Source organism: Nyctereutes procyonoides, unplaced genomic scaffold (assembly GCF_905146905.1).
Source record: "Nyctereutes procyonoides isolate TBG_1078 unplaced genomic scaffold, NYPRO_anot_genome, whole genome shotgun sequence".
Taxonomy (NCBI): domain Eukaryota; kingdom Metazoa; phylum Chordata; class Mammalia; order Carnivora; family Canidae; genus Nyctereutes; species Nyctereutes procyonoides.
The window spans coordinates 27,037,601-27,061,720 of NW_026575051.1; the positions used below are offsets into that span (position 1 = coordinate 27,037,601).

The 24,120-nt window shown below is 39.4% G+C and overlaps 1 protein-coding gene and 1 long non-coding RNA gene across 3 annotated transcripts in view; one reads left to right on the plus strand and one right to left on the minus strand.

Moving 5' to 3' along the window:
• Positions 1–13,761, minus strand: part of LOC129512735 (uncharacterized) — a 62,420-nt gene extending 48,659 nt beyond the window's left edge. Inside the window, exon 1 of the long non-coding RNA XR_008665091.1 lies at positions 13,422–13,761. This is a non-coding gene — a long non-coding RNA (uncharacterized LOC129512735). The remainder of the gene's footprint in view (positions 1–13,421) is intronic.
• Positions 13,762–14,165: 404 nt separating this feature from the next.
• Positions 14,166–22,986, plus strand: PTP4A1 (protein tyrosine phosphatase 4A1). Of its 2 annotated transcripts, none has more exons than XM_055330288.1 (6): positions 14,166–14,551; positions 17,912–18,457; positions 19,495–19,587; positions 19,906–20,036; positions 21,010–21,084; positions 21,536–22,986. In XM_055330288.1, the coding sequence occupies exons 2-6, from the start codon at positions 18,353–18,355 to the stop codon at positions 21,804–21,806; spliced, it is 675 nt and encodes a 224-aa protein (XP_055186263.1). In that variant the 5' UTR covers positions 14,166–14,551; positions 17,912–18,352; the 3' UTR covers positions 21,807–22,986. The 2 variants fall into 2 exon arrangements, with proteins under 2 accessions (XP_055186263.1, XP_055186261.1); XM_055330286.1 differs by having other exon boundaries at positions 14,173–14,551; positions 21,532–21,785.
• Positions 22,987–24,120: the final 1,134 nt, after the last annotated feature.

Sequence of the window (24,120 nt, forward strand, 5' to 3'; positions counted from 1 at the left end):
AGAGAAAAGGCTCCACAGGAACTTTAGAGGCTGTCAAGATAGGTGGAGGTACAGGTATGACTCACCATGGCAACCATCTCCATCATTAAAGATTGAGTCAGAGTTTTCAGAATACAGACAAGGGCCTTGGAAGAGTTCCCTGGAAATCAGAACATTTAAGAACTGGGTTTTCTCATCACACTCCTTAGAGTAGATCTAGACCAAAAGGAGGCAAAAATCCTTGAAATTACTGTCAGCCAGTGCCCCCCTCTCCTGTCTCTTTAGATGCAGATTTGTAGAAGTGACGGCGGGGGGGGGGGGGGGCGGGGGGGGGTGTGTACCTGGGTTACCAAAGCTATTACTACTGCTGCTGTGGCTGATACTGCAATCACAATTTTTGAAACCACAAAGAAGCTTGTGTACCCCACTGCACTAGAAATGTATGACTTTGTCTTTCTGAGTAATATACCTACCTTATATTACCAAAGGTGGGCTTCCTTTCTGCCCAGCAATGGTGAGCTATCTTAGAGCAGCAGCTCCAGGGAGCTTTTAAGATTCACAAACCCTATCTTATAAATAATCAAAACCAGTCTAGGTGTCTATAACAGGTTTGGGAGCCAGGGGATCAGAGAAGATTTGGGCATTATTTAAGGGATGTGTGGATTCTGGAATTATGGAAAGATTAATGAGTCTGGGATCAGTTTTCAGTTTTGACGGGCTCATTTACTATGTGAGTTTTGTAAGGAGTTATGTAAGATGGGATAGCCAATTCTCCTCCCAATGCCTTGCTAGAATAGGTAAGACATGTGATCAGATAATATAAAGGAAATTATTTGGGGAGCTAAATTGCATGGAAATGTAAGGTACATTCCTGTTAGGAGGACTTCCCCTTGGCTTTGAGATGACTGCCACCTTTTGTGAGCACTTGGATGAGTCAGTTATCGGCTCTAGAGGTCTGTTCTCTGAGGTATAATTGGATTATCTTCCAGGACTTTCCAGTTCTATCTTTACATGGCTCTAAATTTCTTTCATCTTCTTATATTTGGAAAAACTCCATTCTCCAACCCCTTGCTGCATTTCCTGCCTTTCATCATTCTAACAGCTTTGGAATCTCAGTGCCTCCAAAACAGCATGCAGTTATAAACACTTCACCATTTCCCCCCTTACAATGACCATGGCAAGCAGAGAGAGAGGCTGAGCCATGTAGTTAGAGTGCTTTGAAAAGATAAAAGCCCCTTAAAAATGAAAGGTTATTATGTAGAAGCCAGGGGTCCAAGAATAAAAAATAACCAAGAACCACAAAGGGACATTTTTAATGGTTTCCATAATATTATACATTTTGTGCATGGTTTCAGGATAAAACTCTAAATAGGATGCAACTACTCCCAAGATATTTGCCATTGTGAACTAATCTCTATATGTGCAATAGTCACCTGCCAGGATTTTTCCCACTCAAAAAAGGCATAATTAGAGGAAAACTAATAGAAATATTGTGAAATCTGGGGGCACCTGGCTGGCTAAGTCAGTAGAGCATGTGACTCTTGGTGTCAGAGTTGTGAGTTTCAGCCCCATTTTGGGCATAGAGAAGTAAGTAAGTAAGTAAGTAAATAAATAAATAAATAAATAAATAAATAAATAAATAAATAACTGATTTGTTTTTAATTTTTAAAAAATAAAAAATAAAAATACTGTAAAATCTTTTCTTAATCATCACTACCACTGATTGATCAGCAATTTCAGTGTATATAAACATTACCCAACAGCCATTAACATGTGCCGTACTCTTCCCAATTAAATTTTAATATTAATCAGTATTTCTTTGGTACAACCAACCAATAGAGACAAAGGAAATATTTCCCATAAAATTCCAAAAAGTTAGTCCAGTCGTCCATTTCACATTTTTGCTAATCTAAAAGATTAATCACTAATACAATATAACAATTTTGAAATATTACAGTAAACTTGCTTTAGGCTTGCCAGGTTAAATAATTTCTCCAGGGCACACGTTCTGTTTGCCTTATAGTGTACGAATTGGAGGATGATACTAGAGGGGAAGTTAAGTCTAGAATTCTCGGTTCAAAGGCTCTGCCAAAGAGATCAGCATGTCACTATCACTTTGGGTGAATCTGTACTCAATCAATAATTTATTCCTGAGTCACTGATACTATTTGTCAGTTTTTTTGCCTCGTTATTCATTTCAAGGAATAAAAAGTGAGATTATTCTAAACAGTAATGTAAAAGCGAATTATAGTCTTTTTGGAGAAATTCTCAAATACAGAAAAAATAAAAATAAAAAGATAGGAAACAATCTGTCCTCTTGGGTGATACTATCCAAGATAAGTCAGCCTGTTATCATCATCACTTTCTTGATTTCACCTTCTAATCTCATTGTCTGCTGCCAGATCCTATTTCTCGGTGTTTTTGTGCCTGCCAAACATCAGCATTGTCCTCCAAACATCCTTAAATCAGGCACAAAACAATAATAGCGCAAAACGCACTAGTTGCTCATTAAATACCTACCATATGCCAAGTACTGTGTTAGGCAGAGGGAAATCAATAGGACATGGCCTCTGCCTTGGAGAGCTTCATGGTATATGAGGGAGACAGATGAAGCTTGCAAAAATGATTACCATAATGTAATAAATGCTACAATTGAGGTGTGCACAAGGTACTATGAAACTACAGGGGATGCAGTATCTATGTTGATGGGGAGGTTAAGAAAACTTCATAAAAGAATTGATTTTCAGGAACACTTGGGTGGCTCAGTTGGTTAAGCATCTGACTTCAGCTCAGGTCATGATCTCAGGTCCTGGGATGAAGCCCCAAGCCAGGCTCCCTGCTCAGTGAGGAGTCTGCTTGTCCCTCTCCCTCTGCCCCTCCCCATGCTCATGCTTGTTTGTGCTCTTTCTTTCTCAAATAAATAAGATTTTTTAAAAAGAATTAATATGCAGGTTTTAAGGGAAGTAAAAAGAGAATTTTCCAGGTTAAAGGAATTACAGACCATGGTGGTTTAATAAAGCACAGTATATATATTCTTTTGGAAATCACAATTGGTTTCAAAGGCAAGAAGAGTAACAGTGGAACAGAAGGTAGGGCTGATAAGGCAAATATCTTGCTAAAATTTAGACTTTCTCCAAAACTTAATGGAGGGCCCCTGAAGGATTTTAAATAGGAGAATGACAAAAATACAGGATGGATTAGGTAGATACAAGACTAGAAGTTATTCACTCAAACTATTTCAATACAACTTAGTAAATCTTATTAAAGGAATTAAAGGAGATAGCGAGGAAGAGGGAGGGAGGGAGGGGGAGGGAGGGAGGGAGGGAGGGAGGGAGGGAGGGAGGGAGGGCCGACTGACCTACTAGTAAAAAAATGGAAGGGGACAATTTCCAAGATATATAGTAGGTAGACTCAGTAGAAACTGGTAGCCAATCAGACAAAGGAGGAAAAGGTAGGAGTCTAGTATGACTGCTAGGTTTCTAGCTTTAAAACCTAAGGGGCAGAGGTGCAATTTACTGGTATTAAAACAAAGTAAGATGAACAACTCTCATGGCAGAAGGAAAGAGATTATTGACTCAGCTCTACCATATTGAGTACAAAGTACTTGGAGTATATCCCATTGAAATATATATCCAAGACTCAAGAGAGAAGTCATTACTAGAAGCACATTTTAATTATCATTGAATATTTTGGAAGATGAGACCAAAGAAGTCCTCTCTAAATCGCTCTGAGACTGTAAAGTGTAAGAGAATGCCAGAGAAGAAATAAATAAATATTCTTAAAAATACCGACACTTGTAGGGCAGGAAGGTAGAGGAAGAAGCCATCTCTGGAGCCCCTAGAGAGGCCGGTGAAACAAGAGAGTTTCAAGAAGGAAATAAAGATAAGAAATGAGTTTCTTTATGTGCCAAGTAGGTTGTCAGATAACGCTCATCAAGTGTTCATCACAAAGCCAGCATGTAGTAAGTACTGAATAAATATTGTAGGATGTTTAGTTTTGGGCTGGAAATATCCAAGGCATTAAGACTCTATGGCAGTGCAGGGGATAATTTTGCTCACTTTGATCCCTTTTTTAGTAGAAAGAACACAGAAGGTCAACTGGTGGCTCAGTGGATAAGTGACTGACTCTTGATTTTGGCTCAGAATTGTCAGATAAAGAGTCCCGTCTCAGGCTCCATGCTCAGCAGAGTCCACTTGATTCTCTCCCTCTCTGTCTCTCTCTCTTTCGATGCCCCTCCCTCCTCTCTTTCTCTCTCAAAGAAGTAAATAAATAAAATATTTTTAAAATGAAAGAACACAGGAGATGAGTCATTGCTATTCATAATGTCTATTAGTGGGGAATTAATTAGTACAGTTTCATCAAAATGAATTCATATTTACAAATAGCACACTAATGAAGACAAATAATCTTATAACTATAAATACTCCTTTGTAACAAATTTTTAAGGCCATTCCAAAGTAATGAAAAGGATCATGATGACTCTTGTAAACAGCAAGGACTTAAATGGGAGTTATTTGGGGAAGTAATAGTATATAAAGCTATTCAATAGAGTTCCATTTCCACCATTACTTTTTAAATATTGAATTTACTTTGCACAATGAATATTGAATAAAAGGAAAAACTTAAATGGCAGTAAAAAGTATTGTAATTATTGGTCTATAAGTTTGTTGTAGACATAGTTTTCCTGTCATCTCTTGTAAATAATTTTTCGTTTCCTTTTGAACTCTGTGGAAGTGCGCTGCAGTGACTCTAAATTGTCCCTACAGGTGCACACCGATGTAGTAACAAAAATACATTCATATATTTGTAAAACCACAACCATAATTCTTATTTAAAGCTTACTGAAGGAAGCTGAGAAAGAGTATAAACGGTTTCTTTCTTCCTGGTGAAAGCAACCCAGGATGGATAGACTAAGAATAAACAATATCGTAAAACATCATGGAGTGGCATCATTCATGAAAGACTAAGGAAAATACTCACAGTATTGCTTTTTATAACTAACTTCCATAGTTTTCATCTGTTAGAACATTTTAAAGTGTGTAAAAATACAAATCGAATTTCTAAAATTAAATTCAATAGGCATAAAATTACCCTATCAAATTACTATAAAAGTTTTTTTTAAGATTTTATATATCTATTCCTGAGAGACACAGAGAGAAGCAGAGACATAGGCAGAGGGAGAAGCAGGCTCCCCACAGGGAGCCCGATTTGCGGGACTTGATCCCCAGACCAGGATCACGCCCTGAGCCAAAGGCAGACCCCTGACCGCTGAGCCACACCAAGCATCTAACTATAAAAGTTTTTAAATGCTTACTCTCGACTTCTATACTTATCTTTTCTTTACTTGGCACCAGTTCACGAACTACGTCTTGAGTAGCACTGGTCTAGAGGACAATTTCTCTTGAAATATTCATGAGGTGAGGTTTTTAGTAACTTACTATATAATCATACTTTATGTTTCACTCATACTACACTCTTAGAAAGATGACATACAAACCAGAATGCAAATTCATTTGCAATGGGATAATCCCTTCTAGGATTAGAATATGTGAGAATCCAAATTAACAATTAAAAGTTTGTTGAGGGGCACCTGGCTGGCTTAGTTGGAAGAGCATCTGACTCTTCATCTTGAGGTAGTGAGTTTGAGCCACACTTTGGATGTAAGAGATTACTAAAAAAATAAATAAATAAAAGTTTGTTGAGCAAAGAACCAGATCATAGGTAAATAAACAAAAAAACAAGAAGGAGGAGAGGGGAGGAGGAGGAGGAGGAAGGAAGGAAATAACCTTAAAGGAGTATTCAAGGCAAGGAGAACAGCTTGGCAGAGTGGTAGAGGCAGAGACTCTTGCATTCAAGCCACTAGGATTTGAATCCCAACTGCATCATGCAATATTTGTGTGACGTGAAACTTTCCAAGGCTCCATGTCCTAATTTTTATCATGGACGTAATATTAATGAGGAGGGATTTATAAAAGGATTAATACAGTGCTTAATGCAGTATCCAGTGCATAGTAAGCATTCAATAAATGTCAGTTGATATTAATACCATCCTAAATAATAGATCTCTCTATAACAAGCAACATGTTCATGGTGTACAGATTTGGTACTTCTTCCCTAGATAGAGCTAGATAAACACTGACAACCTTCAAATCTTTCGACTTTATTCTATGTACCTAATCATCATCTTCCTTCTGTTCTCACAATCTTCCTCTGGACAGACACAAAAAAATTGATTCCGTTTCAGCTTACACATTCCAGTACTACTTCCCTTAGATCACATTTGAGTCACCTTGACTCAAATTTTAGATATTTCCAAATGTTAGTCACACATTTATAGGCAATCCTTTGGTTTATAACCACAGTATGGATATAAACACCTTCATTATGGCAGTGTTTATTTTAATTCTCCAAAGGAGAATTCTTCTTTTTTTTCAAGTTCCCAGAGAGCTTCTCACTGGTTGGGCATTACATTCCCACATCTGATGGAAAATAAATCTACATTAAAAGCAAATTATAATGAGATTAATTATCTGGAACATGTACTCAAAACAAGAATGGTTGTGATGTTTTGACAGCTGGAGTCAGGATTACCTGGTGCCTCCATTTCTGCTGCAGAGATTATAAGGCTTCAGACCTATCAGAACAACCTTTTCTTGGACAAAGCCACTTCTACTTCTAAATAATCATTGTACAACTATGTTTCAAATTGCTTCCATGTAAATAACATTCTAAACACTCATTTTCAGAAAATATTACCTGAAATTCTCAAAACATTAAGAACATTGGATACGAGGGGCACCTGGGTGGCTTAGTCAGTTAAGTATCTGTTTTTGGATCAGGTCATGATCCCCAGAGGTCCTGGGATAAAGCCCCTCTGTTGAGCTCCCTGCTCAGCAGGGAGTTTGCCTCTCCCTCTGCCCCTCCCCCCACCCTGCTCTCTCTCAAATAAATAAAAATCTTTAAAAAATAATATTGGGTGTAATTAAATTCCTTTAAGCACTCAGTTGATCTCTCTTCCCATTATAAGAGTGGCATTTTGGGAAAGAAATTAGAAAATATAGAAAAGAAGAAAAAAATTGCTCATCCCATCTCTCAGTGATACCTGCAAAGCACTTAAATGTCATTTATAACATGGTTAACATTTTGGCTTATCTTTTTTCTATTTTTAACTTCTATTTTTACATAGTTGTAATTATACAAATTATGTAACTTGCATTGTTTCTTTTTACTTAACATTACAAAGTAAGCATTTTCTCCATGTTAAAGTCATTAAAGGATACTTTTTTAATACCTGAAGAATATGCCATTATGCAGATGTTTCACTATGTAGATATCTCAAGTGACATCACTACTACTATGCATTGTTTCCTTTAAAGAATCTCTCAGTCTGATTTTTCTAACAATTTCAAGAAAAAAATGCAAATGTGTATTTAGCACAGCTTGGAAAGCAATAAGGGCACAATAAATTTTAGCTTGCATTCGTTTATTTTTATTTTATTTATTTTTTAGATGGTAGAGATGGGCAGAGGTAAAGAATCTTAAGCAGGCTCCATACCCAGCATAGAACCCGACGCAGAGCTCAATCTCACTATCCTGAGATTATGACCTAAGCCAAAATCAAGAATTAGACACTTAACCATCCAGGCACCCCAAGCTTTTCTTAGTTATAGTTATCTAACAGGAGTTTGATTGTTCTCTAAAACAAATTAAATATATAATTTTTAGGAGTTCCCACTCTGTTCTTTAAAATCTTCAGAAATAGAGCCTTTCTCCGAGCATACTTTGAGTACCTTTATTTCTTTTAAGCTTCTAGTGTCTTCCTCACAAACACAGTGCTAATACAAATGATCATGTGAATTATGGAACTGTATGTCAGTGTGCCTCCACCATTCAGCATCATAGCGTAAAATAGGCTTACAATAATGGCCTTATATTCTTGTTGGAACATTAACAAAAATTTTTTGGAAGCCATGGACATATTGGGATTCAAGTCTTCTCAGTTCTATTTCCGTATCTCTGTCTAGCCACTTTTGACCATTTCTGCTGTCCTATGATAGTCAACCCTTTTGTTGTCCCCCATTTAGCAAGATAGAAACCTCAAGTCTTGGACCCCATCACACTAATTCCATTCTAGGACTCCTTCCAATCCATACCCCACAGAATAGGAAAAGTTGTGTTCTTGAAAACATGCATTTCCTGTTATACATCGTTGCTCATAGTCCTTAAAATAAAATCCAAATTCTTACCAAGGCCTACAAGGACCTGTGTGATCTAGTCCTTGTCAGATCTCCAGGCTGATTCCCGGCTTTCTTCTCTTCTTTTGCTGCAGTTCTCAAGTCTTTCACCTCTTTAAACACCATCAAATTCTTCCCACCTCCATGTTTGTTTTGCCATTTCCTCCACCAAGAAGATCGCTCTCTTTCTCTCCCTCTTTCCATGATTTATTCTCATCATTTAGGTCTGGGTCTCCTGGGAGATACCACCCTTGACTTTCATGTCTAAAGTAAGTCACCCCGCCAGCTATTCTGCTTACCTCCTTCACAGCACATATTACAACTTATAATTATATTCTTTGCTTAGTCACTTGTTATTTTCTCTTTCCTCATCTGTGTATAAGTTCTATCAGAGGCAAAAACAATGTTTATGTTCTTCATAAGATAGCAGAGTGCCTAGAATATGCTAGGCATTTAACGCATAAAATAAGTATTGAGGAGGAGGGGAAGATCAACAGCTAAAAGCTATGGAAGCAGGTGAAAACCCCAGGGAGCTTGCAGACTGGGGCCAAGAGGCCTTAGGACAAAACTAGTGAACACCAGCCTACAAAGAAAATTTAGGAAAACTGGGAATGAGATGCCCCCAAAAGGATTTTAGGTAAGAAAGTAACCTGATCATATCCAAACAAACATTTATATGTCTATTAATATGTCTGAGGATTCATGAGCCATATAATATGACAACTATCTTTAATTAAAAGAAATCTTGAAATGCTTCTATACTAATTTACCTCTTGTTTTTTTTAATTGAAGTATAGTTGACACACAACGTTACATTAGTTTCAGGAGTATAACATGGTGATTATACAGCTCTATGCATTATGCAGTGCTCACCACAAGTGTAGCTATCACCTGTCAGCAAACAATGCTATTACAGTACCACCGACTATGTTACCCATGCTTTATCTTTTTGTCCCTGTGACTTATTCATTCTGTAACTGGAAGCCTGTACCTCCCATTCCCCTAAACCCATTTTACCGACCCCTGTATCCCCTCCCCTCTAGCAACTACTAGTTTGTTCTTCATATTTATGGGTCTGCTTCTTTCTGCTTTTATTTGTTTGTTTTCTAGATTCCACACAGAAGTGAAATCATGTGGTATTCATTTTTCTGTGATTTTACTTATTTCACCTATTTGCTGTCATCCAATGAGAAATGTACTAAGATAGCAATGTTTGTTCAACATGGCCAGTTCAAAAAAAAATTGTGTTAGAGTAGGAAAAAAAAGTATGACTACTATAGCTTTTAGTTAAATAAATGTTATTATGTTTGTCAGGAAGTGTTCAAGAACATTTCTCCTTATGTAAGGCTTACCCCAGTAATGCTGCTTAGGTCAGTGTCTATCTGGATTATCTGCAGCCTAAATGCCAACTCTGTAAATTAAACCTGTCAAGTGACAGCTTTGCCATAGCATGCATAACCAACCTTTAAAATTTATTTATACTCCATTCCCTTTCTCTGGCCAGATTAAATTCTCCTTTCCTAAGCAATTTTTTACTCACTCCAGACTGTGGCATAATTCAATATGTTCTAAACAATTACAAGGAAACCCGTCTGATTTCCAAATCCCAAGTAATTTTCATTCAGACTTTGGAAAAGCAAAAGAAATTTTTCAAAGCTCACTAAAAATAAGAATTTTCTTAAATTCCTCCAGGTAAAAATATGTGAATCAGTCATAATAACGGCATGCTATGAAAATGTGACGAATTATTATAGGTTCATAAGTCCTTTGTTCAGTGTCCCAAGGAAACAGTTCTTTTCAACATGCGAATGGAACTATTCTTTTGACTAATCTGTCCATCACATTGTAATGTGCATGCTGAACCTCCACAGAAGCAAATATTACATTAAGTGGCAAGATTTCTAAGGTGAAAACACATTTTCCTCTGATTTGAAGACTTACCTATGCAATTTCCAGGCTTATGTGTAAGTCGATTAAAATTTGTCATGAAAGTAAAGAGACAGAAAATGGACATAATAGATATTAACTGGAGAGAATTACTTTTTTAAATGGACAATATTTTTAAGGTTGTTTGAAAACGTTAATTTTACTGAGATAATATTACTTGTAATGATTGGGTTTGATGACTTAATAAAATTTTGACTTCTGATCCAGCAGGATTCATTTATCTAAAGATATTTACATCTTTAGCACCCACTTGGGTCAGTAACTGGCAGTATCTATGTCTGACATGTACAAAACACAGCAGCCCAAGTACAGCTATTGGCCTATGGACTTTGTCCTTGGAAGGCCTGTTATGACAAGCTTAATTGTTTGTTGGAGATCTCTGTGTTTAAAATTCCCACAGAAATGATGATGTAACATTGCTGTTTGGTTTTATTATTCATCAAACTTATTAAAAAGACTAGATATCTTCATCACAAGAAAAAAAAAACGTAACTATGTATGGAGACAGATGTTAGCTAGACTTACTGGGGTGATTATCTCACAATGTATACAAATATTGAATCACTAGGTTGAACACCTGAAGTTAATATGATGTGTATAATTTATACCTCAGTAAAATAAGTACACAGAAACAGATATGAAAAAAGGCTTCATAAAACTTTTTTGGGGGGTCTTCATAAAACTTTAAATCAATGTCTTAAGGGAAGAAGACTTTTTAACTTTGAGCATTAGTTTTAAGCATTTATGCTGACCATTATATGTTCATAGAAATGTAAATGTACTCTACATTTTTAAACATTTTTTACAATCACACAAGAATATTAATTTTAGACATAAAATAAGGTATTCTATAAAAGCAAAAGAAAAATAGACCTTTACAATGTTGATAGGAACTGTGTTTGTGTCCCTAAATTTTTAGGACACTTCTTCTTAAGTACAGGAATACTTAAGATTGCCCGTCTGACACCTAGACACCCTCTAGGGTATTTGCCTCTACTAAGTATAGTTGGCATATTATGCCTTGCAGTCTGTTTGTTTCTGGGTGGATATCATCACGTTTGATCTTTCTATCATTGCAATGGTAATATACATACTATATTGAATTTTTATTTATTTTTATATTGAGTTTTTTTTTTTAAATCAGATTTCCTCATAGCCCCAAATCATCATTCTCTAGTGTCAATCAGTCTGAGGAGATTGAAAGGGATGAAATTGTCCACTCTTTTTATATGTCTATTATAACTGGAGTCATTCTATGTTTACTAGATCTGCCACCCCTGTAAGGATATCTCTATTTGCTATCATCAGAATTTACTGATTTGTTGTCTTCTGCAGCGTTTTTTATCTTCCCTAAGGATCTTCCTCATAACTGTCTTATAGTCATTTTTATCTCTCAACTTTTGGATTTTGCATTTTGAATATGCTGATAAAAAGTCCTGCCTACCATGATGGGACATATTGGACATGTTTTGCTGAGAAAAGTAACTTACAGCTGGGCATCTTATTTAGTAGGAGAAGTCTTCCATCTCAGGGCTTCTTCTGTAGCTTAGAATAAGCATTGGATTTCAGCTTTGGGTTTTCTTACCTCTGGATGTCTGGACCACTATTTGCAAACATGTTGGCTCAGTCTGGAGACCTTCTGCTAATAAATGCAGGTGCTGATGCTCCAAATGAAAATCTGTGGAGGTTAGTAGGTCTTCAGACCACAGGAGTCTCCTGACCAGTATTGGGATTGACTATTGCTTGCTGAGAATCAACATCTTTACACTGTTAGGCTGAGAAGACCATACACCCTTAGCACTGTAGTGAACCACCATGGCAGCTGCCAGAGTGATAGGCCCGAGAGCTACCCTGAGAGAATTTAGCAAACTGGTCAGCAAGACCATATTTGTACCTCGTTTAAAGCGTGTTCTTTCTCTCAATAGCAAAAGCTTTCTCTAGTTTTCCATCCTAGAACTATGTCCTTTTCAAAGCAGAAGAAGAGGGGGTACACCATCTGAGAGACTAAGACCTCCGGAAGCTGACTAATGTACTTGTGAGTTTGAGCCTGGCTTTTAGAGCCTGATAAGCATAGCTGACTGGATACTTCATGTCAGCAGTACTTGCGGTAATTACAAGATGTGTACATCACAAGGCTCACAACTTGCATCACAAGTTCTACAAGAAAACTGGCTAATACTGATTTGGCTCTGCTTTCCATTTGTTGAGTTTATATCTTGTCCCAGCAAATTCATTCTTTGAAAAGTCATTACATGAAAAACTTTCACCACTCCAATTAGCATCACTGTGCTGACCAACTTTTGGAGTGAGAGCAGCTGATTGAATGTTTTTCAGCTGCACCATCATATGCGTTGGTCAAGCTTTTTGTTTATCATGAAGTTAATTCTGCCCAGAACACACACTATTAATATTTTTCTCTTAGTGTCCCATTCACATTTTAACTTTATCAAAAGTCTCTGTCCTATGAAAAATTTTAATTTTTATATAATGAAATCTGCCCTTTTCTTTGTGACTTGAGTTTCTCTGACCTACTTAGGAAGGCCCCTCCCACCCCAAGATTTTTTTTCACATAACTTTCTGACATAACACTTTTAGAATATTTACTCCTTTAACGTTATTTGTAAAAGGACATTGTTTCTCAAGCTCTTTAGTTTTCCTTGATTTAGGTGCATTCAAAAGTTTCCTAAGCGAGTAATTTCTTTAAAGCGAAGGTGATTTTACGTTTGCTTCTGTAAAAGCCTGACCCAATTCCTTTTTTCAAAAGTGCTCACTTTGTTTACAGAGTATATGTTTATAAGAATGCTGAATAACGACCCAAGCACCGTCTCTAAATAATAGTACTAATAAGTCCTAAAATGCTGCAGTACACTGACCGAGAGAACACAATAATCTGATCCCTAAAGCCCTTTCCAACCAATCTACTGCTCAGTGAAAACAGCAAACAAAAGGCCTCAGTGTTAGTAGAGAACCCGAGTTCTTCATAGCCAGGTAAAAGTCCTATTTGGTCCCTTCCATCAAGTAGAGGAGAAAGGGAGTTTCCGGGTTATAAGTGACAAAATCGCCCTTGTGTAGCACAAAACAATTACGATGAGGCTTTACTTCTTAAGGGCCTAAATCATGAACACGGTGGAGCCACCGAACTGAAAATGAACCAAAAAAAAAAAAAAAAAAGCTTTAGCTTTGACGCAAAGGATTACAGCAGTCCTTGACATAACCAAAGATTCTCAATTTTTAAAACGCTTCCTTTTAGCAATGACTAACCTTTCATTATCTGTGACAACACATCAAGTGAGCAGCCGTACAAAGGATGCGTGTGATTTCGAAACGCCACGACTGGACTGAGCCAACTGCAGTTGCCCGCGTATGTACTATGGAGGCGTGACCAAGAAGAGACTCGACTCCGGGGAGCGTGGGGTTTCATCCGCCTCACCAGGGACTCTCCCGGGCTCCCCTAGCAAAAGTTTGGGAAGTGCCCCCGGGGACAAGGGTTCACCTAGCGCAAGCCTAGGGCCGTGGCATCCACGGTGTTGAGTCACCGGGTCCAGCGGTCGGTCGTGCGACATAAATACGACTTGATGACGGAGATGGTAGTGGCGCAGGTGCCAAGGTAAACCGCTGGCAAAGAGGGCTGTGGTTTGACTTCGGGCAGAATAAAGTGGGGTCGCAGCTGAGACACACTTCCAGCCCTAAAGGGATTGCGTTTTAAGTGGAGGCAACTTCAAAGCTCCGCACGCGACCTGTGCGCGCCCCTCGGCGGCTTTCACTATGACCACCGGGGTTTCCGGCCGATCCGCTGGGAGCCCCCCCGCCCCCCGCCCGACCCCGCTCCCATCGCTCGCCCACCCCAGGCTCCGTCCGCCCCCGGGTCCCCCCCGCCCCCCCGCCGACTGCCCCGGCCCTCCCCCCGCTCCGCCCCGCTCCGCCCCGCCCCGCCCCGCCCCGCCCCGCCAGGGAGATGCTACGACTCCAGCGCTTCGCCATTCATCAACCGGTTCACACCGGCAGCGGCCGCCGCGCGGTGACGTCCGAGGGGGACGGGCCTCCGCCCCCGCTCGTCGGCGCTCGGCCCGGGGCCCCCGGCCCTGATTGGTGGCCGGGCGTTCGCACGTCGCGCCGGCTATAAAAGGGAGGGCTCGTGACGCAAGGGCGCCTCGCCGCGCGTATTGGCTCCCTGTGCTGCGGGCCGGCTGGGCTACGCGCTCTTCTCGGAGCCGCTCACTGCATGGTAGAGTCTGGTGCCCCCGCCGCCGCCTGCGAAGCCGCCGCCGCCCCGCCACGACCACCGCTACCCCCTGCCCTGCAGCCGCCGCCGCCGCCGCCGCCTGTGTCGCCGCCGCCTCGGGACCGGCTGTATGATTAGGCCACAATCTTCAATGAGTAAACATATTCCTGTGAGTACCCGTCGCACCGCCGCCCCTGGGGCCGGGGCTCCGCGGCCGGCCCCCCCGGCCCCACCGTCGCCTTTGTTCGGAGCCCGGCGTCCGCCCCCCGCCGCCCCGGCGCGCGGTTCCGGTGGCCCCTGGCAGCGGGGGCCCGGACGCCGGGGTCCGCGGCGCTGCGGGGCGGCGGTTGGCCGCCGGAGGCACCGGCTTCCCCGTCCCTGCCGAGCCGGGGGCGGCGGGGGCGGCGGGGGCGGTTTCGGCCCCCGCCGCAGGCCGGGCGGGGCGGCACAAAAGCCGCTTTGTGACCGCCGCCTCCGCCCTTGGCCCTCCGGTCTGGCGCGCCCGTCCGGGGCCCGGCGGGCTCCGCGGCGTCCCGAGGCCCCTTTGTTTGGCCGAAGGAGAGCGGCCCGCCTGGGGAGCGGGAGACGTGGCCCGGGGTGGGGCAAGGGTTGCGCGTGTCACTGCGGAGCCGGATACGGGGAGGGCGCGGCGGCAGGGTCGCCACCAGGCCCGGGCCGGCGTGGGGTAGGCGGGGCGGCCGGCGAGGCTGATAACGGTCTCGGCCGAGAGGGCTCCGGGGGCGGGGGGCGGGGGGGCCGGCGCGGGACGCGAGCCTGGCGCAGCCACCCCTGTGCTCCGTGGCCCGGACCGGCGCCTCAGACAAAATGGCCTCGGCGTGCGCGCCTGACTGAAGGCGCGGCGCGAACCCGTGATTGCGGCGCGGACAGGGGGCGCCGCGGGCGGGCCCCGGCGCGGAGCTGCGGCCTCCGGGGGCTTTCCGCGAGGTGCCGCCTTGCGGGGGCTGGCGCGCGGCGCCGCTGTAGGTGAGGAGACCGCCTCCCTGCCCCGCCCTGCGCCCCGCGCCCCGCGCCCTCGGCCTCCACCTGGTAATTCGAGCTGTTCCGGATTTAACGCCCCACTTCGGGCTGTGGGTAATGGGAACAAGCCGAGTCTTGTCCTTCCTCTGGGGCAGGTCGGCGGAGCGCTGGTCTGGGTCCGAGCGCCTTGGAAACTGCCAGGACTACTGTTGCGCTGAAGCGAAGGAGTCCACGGAGTCCACGGCCGGGCACCAGTGTGCGCTTCGCCTGCCGATCTTGGGGCCCTGGATGGCGCCTTTTAATCGGGGACGACTTAGAGCTGTTCCTGAAATCCTCGGTGTAATGTGGTGTTTGCCTGCTTCTTTGGCTTGTGGCAGCAGTAGCCAGCCAGGGCCAGAATTCTGAGGTTTATCTTCTATCCGTGGAAGCCTTCTGCCATTCCAAGAGTATTAAGTTATTTGCGCTGTAGTTGGAACCGCCGACCTGCCTGGGATCCAGATTCTGAGGCAATGCTTCCTGTTACTCTTTGCCTTTTTTTTTTTTTTTTTTTTTTTTTTTTACGAATTTTGTTTGATGGCAGTAAATCCGTTGAAAACCGAAAAGCTAGGCAGTTCCCAAGAGGAAAGCGGCGTTTTATGTATGCTCTATGCTAGATGCGTTACCCTGAGTAGATCTGGGGCAAACTTTCCAACAAACTATTGCGCACAGTGATTATACGGATTAAGGGCTTGGACTCTGCAGTCTGAGAACCAGCCTTAAGCTGCACAGAAATTGCTTTGTTTCCCCCCCTCGCGTGTGTTATTGTGATTATATGCGATGATAGGTGGGAAGGGAAAGAAGTGCCTTGGTATTTCCGAGCTGCCTATTGTGGATAGTTTTTCCTGTGGCGAGGAAATTGGTGATGAGGGAATGCTTGGGGCAGAACAGATGTCAGGGAGTCGCGGTCACTGCTCCGTCGGTGGAAGTTCCCCCCCGGCCACTGGATGGCTCCACCAAGTGATTTCTGTTGCTTTCTCTGCCTACTGATGTGAAACTAGCCTCTGTGAATAGAGAGGGCCAAATTCAGCTGTAACAGGAATTTTAGCTATTAAGCGTGGAAGTCCTGATGTGAAATACTGCCTTTCTCAAACATCTGCTTTCAATTGAATAAAGATAGAATCTGTAAATCAGAATACCGAGCTACGAGTCCTTGCACTTAACAGCTTCACAAATGACTTCTTTAATTCATTGTGTGTCCTGGAAAGGCTGCCAAAATTCGTTTATTCTGAGGAAGTTAATATCTAGGATTTGAGGTGGAAGTGTAACAAATTACTTTCCAGATTACTGCAGTCTGTACTAGAGCCACGTCCTTAATGGTGGTCACTAATGTTTTAACCCAGCTCGCGAATACATGAAGGTACAGTCTCTGAGGGCTCCTTTGAACAAATTTGGAAATTAAATTTTTCGGAATTGGGAAAGTCCTCTTTCTTCTGAGACAACCTTGTAAGAAATGACTCTTGATTTAGTTCCCTTTGACAGAAAAATGAAGTGGGTTTTTGACTTGATGTTTTTCAATGATCTGCCAGATCTCCATATGAATTCTTCGAAATCTAGCAAAACTATTCTAGAAACTGTAACTAGCATGGTGCAAAATGCTATTTAAAGGTGCAAAATGAAAATAGCAGATAGTTTGAATTTAACTTTAAGCCTTTGAAATGCTTATATTTAAACTAAGGGAATCTTTAGTTAAAAGATTTTGTTTGGTAATTTGCCCTTGAGTGTACATACAGTGTTTGGGGCAGTGGCTGGCCCTGGGTGCTCTTGTTAACCTATCAGTTTTTCTTACTTCTCTCTTTACTCCTAAGCACACACAAGTTCATTAACTTCCAGAGACTCAGATAAGGAAAATCTGTTAAAAGGGAATTATAACTTAATAGGTTGCTAGAGATCAAATGAGATCTAGTGTTATGTGGAAGCATTTTGAAAACCAGTTTCTTTTTTTTTCCTCTTAACATATTGGTTGAGGGGTGCCTAGCTGGCTGAGTCAGTACAACGTGGGGTTGTTAAGTTCAAGCCCCACATTGGATGTGAAGATTACTTTAAAAATTAAAAGAAGTATCTTGGTTGAGTCTTTAGAGGTGTAAGTAAATTATGCAAAGTTTTCATTAAGTTTACAATATGTAAAAATATCTTATTGGAAAAAATCAATATAGAAAGTTTGTAGATTTTATAACATTGTAAAGCCACCAACTATTTAAAAGGAATAAATAATGGAAGAGTATGTGTAGGTGATCTTGTCTAAATATAACGCCGGTGTTCTTCGAGGGGTCTCTGTATTAGGTCATTAATTTCAATTAAAAGTACTCTACTTGTGAGTGATTGTTTTATGGTTATTGATTTAATTTGCAATCACCCTTGTATTTTTGTGGTTTAAGTAAAAGTTGAAAAGGTGGCTTGGGCCCAGATTTGAAAAGGCGATTGTGCACTTAAATACTACAAAAGCATATAACATGTACCTTTGAATTGGAAAACAACTTTTTTCTTCTCTCTCTTTTTTTCTTTTAAACAGCAGTTCTGTGGTGTTCTTGGTCACACATTTATGGAGTTTCTGAAGGGCAGTGGAGATTACTGCCAGGCACAGCACGACCTCTATGCAGACAAGTGAACTGTAGAAATTCATTACTACTCCACCAAGAAGCCCCCATAAGAGTGGTTAACCTGGACACAGAAGTGTTGAATTGAAATCCACAGAGCATTTTACAAGAGTTCTGACCTGGATGGGGTAAACCTCAGTGCACTTCCTTTCTATTGCCTCAGTATTACTGGATTGAAGAATTGCTGCTTCTTGTTAGGAGGTTCATTTCATTTCCCATTACCCCCAACTTCATACTCAAAGCACTGAGAATTTCGAGTGGAGTATATTGAAGTAGACTCAGTTTCTTTGCATCATTTCTGTATTCAATTTTTAAAATTCTTTCATAACCCTATTGAGTGTTTTTTTAATTAAATTAACATGGCTCGAATGAACCGCCCAGCTCCTGTGGAAGTCACATACAAGAACATGAGATTTCTTATTACACACAATCCAACCAATGCGACCTTAAACAAATTTATAGAGGTAAGGTTTGATACTTTTTTTAATGTCTTAAACTGATTGCGGTTTATGGTGGGGCTTTTTATCAAACTAAACAGTTTAGGAAATTTTTACTGGTATACCTATATTTCAGGTCCCGGAAATGAAATACCAGTTTCTTCTTTAGGTTATACAGGAAGATAATTCTGTACATTTCAAAAAGGACATGTACTTGAATTAGTTTGGATTTGTAATAAGATCATCTAGTTCTTGCCTCACAGTTTGCCTGTTTTAATCTATATAAGGGCAGTATAACAGTATGATTCTCACGTACAAGAAATTTATAGGAGGAAGGCTGCCACTTAAGAGATTATTTATGTAGTCTAATGACTAATACTGTAACCAGAGTTAGTTAATATCTTGGACCCAATTTGATGCTTAAAAGCCGACTTTTAGCTACTAATTATAATTAGTAATAATGGATTATGAACCTTAAAAAGGCTTGTAGTTTTAAATGCTGTGGGGTTTTTTTCCACTGTACTTACAGGGTTTTAGAATCTTTGAATATACTTTTTAAGTTTCTGAATTACAGTGTGTACTTTGAATGAGCAAAAGTTTAAGGAGTTAATGTAATCAAGCCAAGTCAGATTACTTGTGGTCATGAGTGATTCCTTTGGATTCTATTTACCTTTGTCCCTGATTTGCTTCTGTCATCTCCATCTAGCCAGTGTTACCATGACTATAAACTACTTCCATATATGAAGGGCCACAGGATTTTTTTTTCTTTTAACTTCTCATTTATTAAACATATGTTTAATATTCCCCTTTTATGTTATTCTAATGTTGTCATTTAAAACAAAAATTCACTTCCCAAGATTGAGTCATGCATGTGGGTGGGTATGAAAATAAAATAAATAAATAAAAATAGAAAGATTTCATTTTCCTGTAAAACATACATTTAGGTTATACCATTCATTCCATGATTTTCTGTCAACTAGCAATACCTTTTGGACAATTGGTGAGCAATAATAACGTAGTTATAAAAGACTTCGTTAAGTGTTTTTTATGTATGTTTTATCCAGGAACTTAAGAAGTATGGAGTTACAACAATAGTTAGAGTATGTGAAGCAACTTATGACACTACTCTTGTGGAGAAAGAAGGCATCCATGTTCTCGTAAGTATTTAATAGTTTCTATGTGTTTATGAGATAGTGCTACAAAGTGACCAACTTCAAAAAACTTGATTTCTTTTTAAGTTATTACAAAAGTGTGCAGCATCTTCATTTCTAAATAAAGATGAAAGCTAAGCAAAGCTTTGAAGTAATGAGATCTTTATAAAGAATCAGCATTTATTTGCATTTCATGGACAGTGGGGTTTCATAAAATACATGTTTAAGCATATTAAAATGCTTTTGAAGGTACTTGAGTGTTAGAATTATTAGTTGACATTTATATTTAAAAATCTAAAATGTTTATTCGTTCTTTTGATTTAGGATTGGCCTTTTGATGATGGTGCACCACCATCCAACCAGATTGTTGATGACTGGTTAAGTCTTGTAAAAATTAAGTTTCGTGAAGAACCTGGTTGTTGTATTGCTGTCCATTGTGTTGCAGGCCTTGGGAGGTAAGAGGATTTCTTAAATCTATTCAATGTTATTGGTCGTGATTCTAGTAAAAACTTGATTTTAGGTCTAGTAAAGATTCAGTTATCACTTTGTGAGTGAGTTTGCTTTGTTAGGTTACATATTAAACTAAATTTAAAAGTAGGTGAATGTAATAGAATAATGTATTCCAGGACAGCTGGAACTAACAAATGCTGTAGTTGTAATTTATACTTGTCTCAGTGAGCACAGTTGCTCACAGAATAAATCGTGTGTGCTAGGTTATATCAATGATACTAGAATCATTGTCCAAGCTCATTGGGGGAAAAAAATTAAAAACAGTTTCTAAGGTGGTTTGCGCTGCATATGGGGTACTTTTGAAAGCACTCTTGATCCTGGAGATTCCAACTCAGTGGGAACTCAACCACGTAATGCCAAAATAACCATATCCAGATTTGTGAGTACCTACCACCATCCCCACCAGAAAAAAAAAAAAAAAAAAAAACAGTAAAATTAATATTGATGCCCCTGGAAAGGGTGGTATGCAACTGTGTCACAATCTCATCGATAATAAACAAAAAAGGAAGCAGACATTTCCAGATCTTTAGGAAAAGGAGTTCATGACCTTTAAAAAAAAATTGTTTTAAATAGTATTTTTCACTGCTTAGAGTCAGAAAAAAAATTGTCTGCATTTATCAAGATTTACCCCCCCCACCCCCACCCAAGGTTGACCTCAAATAATACAAGTCTTAATTTCTAAACTTATTTGTAACAATTAAGGGCATCATCGTTCATTTTTGGTCCTAGATAAAAATCTGAATTTGGTAGGGAAATGCTGATGGCTTTATTAGTTTTTTAACATTATTGCTATAAGGTATTACATAGGAAGGGTAGTAAATGATAGTACTTTTGGGTTAGGGAATGAATGTTTAGAGCATTGAATTTTTCAGGATTTGATTTTGAAAAAGTGATTTATCAAAATTCTTACCTTGCCAGAGCTCCAGTGCTTGTTGCCCTAGCATTAATTGAAGGTGGAATGAAATATGAAGATGCAGTACAGTTCATAAGACAGTGAGTATATAATGAATTTTCATTTCTGCATTGTCAGTGAGTTTTATTACTGAGAAACCTAGTTTTTCCCCCACAGCCTATCTATCCATTATGTTCATTTTTAAGATAGTATTAAAACCAGGAAATATAAGATCTTACTCTTTTTGCACTCCATGTAAATGCTCCTATTACAGAGATTCTAATCAATAAATTTGTCTTTTCTTGGCTCTCATGTAAGTGGATATATAAATTTTTGACTATTGTAACCAACACTCGAGAATTTGGGATTTTTTTAGTACCCTTTTTCCATTTACACATGTGTGCCAAACTATACATTAAGCATAAAGTCACAGCATATGAATAAAAGATAAATTGCCAAGGCAGATGATAATTGGTGTATAGCATAGTAAACAGTAACATGGAGGGATTTTGCTTTAGTAACTTCATCTTTTGTTTCTCTTCATCCAGAAAGCGGCGTGGAGCTTTTAACAGCAAGCAACTTTTGTATTTGGAGAAGTATCGTCCTAAAATGCGGCTGCGCTTCAAAGACTCCAATGGTCATAGAAACAACTGTTGCATTCAATAAAACTGGGGTGCCTGATGTCATTGCCTTGGAAGTGGAACTTGAAACAGGACCTAATTTGTCATATATACATATTAGCCAATATGTTGGCTTGGTGATTAAGTCTAATGAAGCTTCCATAGGAGTATTGGAAAGCGGTTTTATCAGGCCACAAGTTTGATGGAATTGCAACCTCTATGTTTGTTTGGGTTAAGATCAAACTATTTGGACACTTAGCAAAAGTTTCTTGCTTTACAGCATTTAAAATGTGCTTATCACTTGTACCAATTGACCTTTCCTGAAATCATGCAGTATTGAGTTATGTCTTTAAATCTATTCCCATGCCAGAATCTTATCAATATATAAGAAATTTAGAAAGATTAGGTGCCAAAATACCCAGCACAATACTTGTTGTATATTTTTAGTATCATACAGAACTAAAATCCCAGGAACTATGAACACTCTAGACCTTATGTGGTTTATTCCTTCAGTCATTTCAAACATAGAAATTAGGGCCTATATGGTTATTTGCCTGCTCACTTTATGTTTACATCTCCCACATTTATACCAGTATACATCAGGTTCGCTCAACTCTTTTTTTTTTTTTCCTTTTTTTGGGGGTGGGGGGATTTTTACTAAGTCTTAAAATGATTATTTCATGTCTTTCTACAAACTTCATTTTGTGCTGTTATGGAAAACCTCCATTTTGAAAATCTACGTTGTACAGAAGCACATGTCTTTAATGTCTCCAGACAAAAAAGCCTTACAGTTAATTTTAATGTTTGCACTTTGGGGTGCAACTTACAGGGAGGGCCTGAAAAAAGAGTGGGAGGGGGCTATTAAGTATTTTTAGTAAATGTTGCCTTTGTCTCGTGCAGAACATGTAGAATATGCTCTTTAATTTAGTAAATATTTTTTTAAAATGTAGAGATGCTTTGTTATTGTAGCTAAAACAATTCTTAATCATAAAATTTCTGAAATTCTTGTATTTTTTTTCTTATCTGAAGTTGTTTACCAACTTATTTTTGTTTGAAGTGTGATTTTTTTTCTCTTCCCAACCTCTCTTGCAAAAAAAAAAAAAAAAAAAGTGGGTTTCTGCTAATGAATTGAGCAGACATCTAATATTTTATATGCCTTTTGAGCTGTGTAACTTAATATTTGGATACTTGATAATTTGTTTTATTATGTAATTGATAAAATGGTGATGTGTATTAATGTTAGTTCAACCATATATTTATACTGTCTGGGAATGTGTGGTTATAGTTCTGTGGGAGAAATAATTTGTCAGTGTTCACCAGCTTGTAAAAATCTAGTGCGAGAGCTTAAACATCTAAATAAATAATGAAATGCATTTATCATCATTGAAATTGTTTGGCTTAAAGTTAACTTATTTTGTAGAAAATGATATAAATTAATTATGCTTCACTTAGTGCCATTTGAAGTATGTCCTCTTTTTTTTAACAAATGAAGGATTAAATGAAGTTGACATTTAGTAAGCTCTTTACACAATTTAAGGTCATGAGAACTGCTTAATATTAAAAATACTTTCCATTATAGACTTAAAGGTTTACATTGTTTTGAACCAATGTACTATGCTGTATGGAGAAACTGTAGAGGAAGGCCTTAATTTGAAGCTCAGTTCCACCAAATAATAACTCCATTTTGGGCAACTTCTGAGCCTGTTTTCTCGTTTGCAAATAATAGATGTCTTTATAGGTTTTGATATTTGAACCAGTGTTTGGCACATGAGGGCTTAATAACTGTTAAATTCCTTTCGGTAATCTGAAGTACTTCCTTTGCATATAGCTCATGTTAATCTAAAAGGGACAGATGTGTCTGTCTGATTTTTATTTTTAATATAAGTTACAACTGAGTAAAATGCAAAAGAAAATGGTAGTCCACAGAAGATTTTTGCTTCTGTCTCTTTATGCCAGTTTAGCACTTAATATACACCATTGTTGAAACTTTACAGCTGGCAAAAGAGATAAGAAAAGGTCTTTGGGGATCCTTTAGTTCCTTAAATCTTAGATCTTTTGTAATCGGGGCTAGTTATTTAACCTCCGTTCTGTTCTTTTTTAAACACAGCATACCCCTGAGGGTAATTTGATAATTTTGTGTAATTGATAACTGATAATGCTATTATCACACAGCCCATAAAACAGCATTTGTTTATTGAGAGGAGATGCCATCATGATTAATGAAACATCTTGAGTTTGAAACATTGTTGGTTTGCAGTATTGGATTGTGTGTGTGTGTGTGTGTGTATATATATATATATATATATGGTGCTTAAAAATCGATTTTTAAACCTCATCTGTACAGTATACAAATTATGAAATTTGCTTTTTATCCAGATATTTTCTGTCTTGTAAATATGGCTACTTATAGAAATACCCATTACACATTCTGGGAGATTCCTTATATCTAATAAGAAATAAAATAGAAATAATGAGGTCTTGAATATAAGAAGTTATCAGGTGATGTTTGAAAACTTG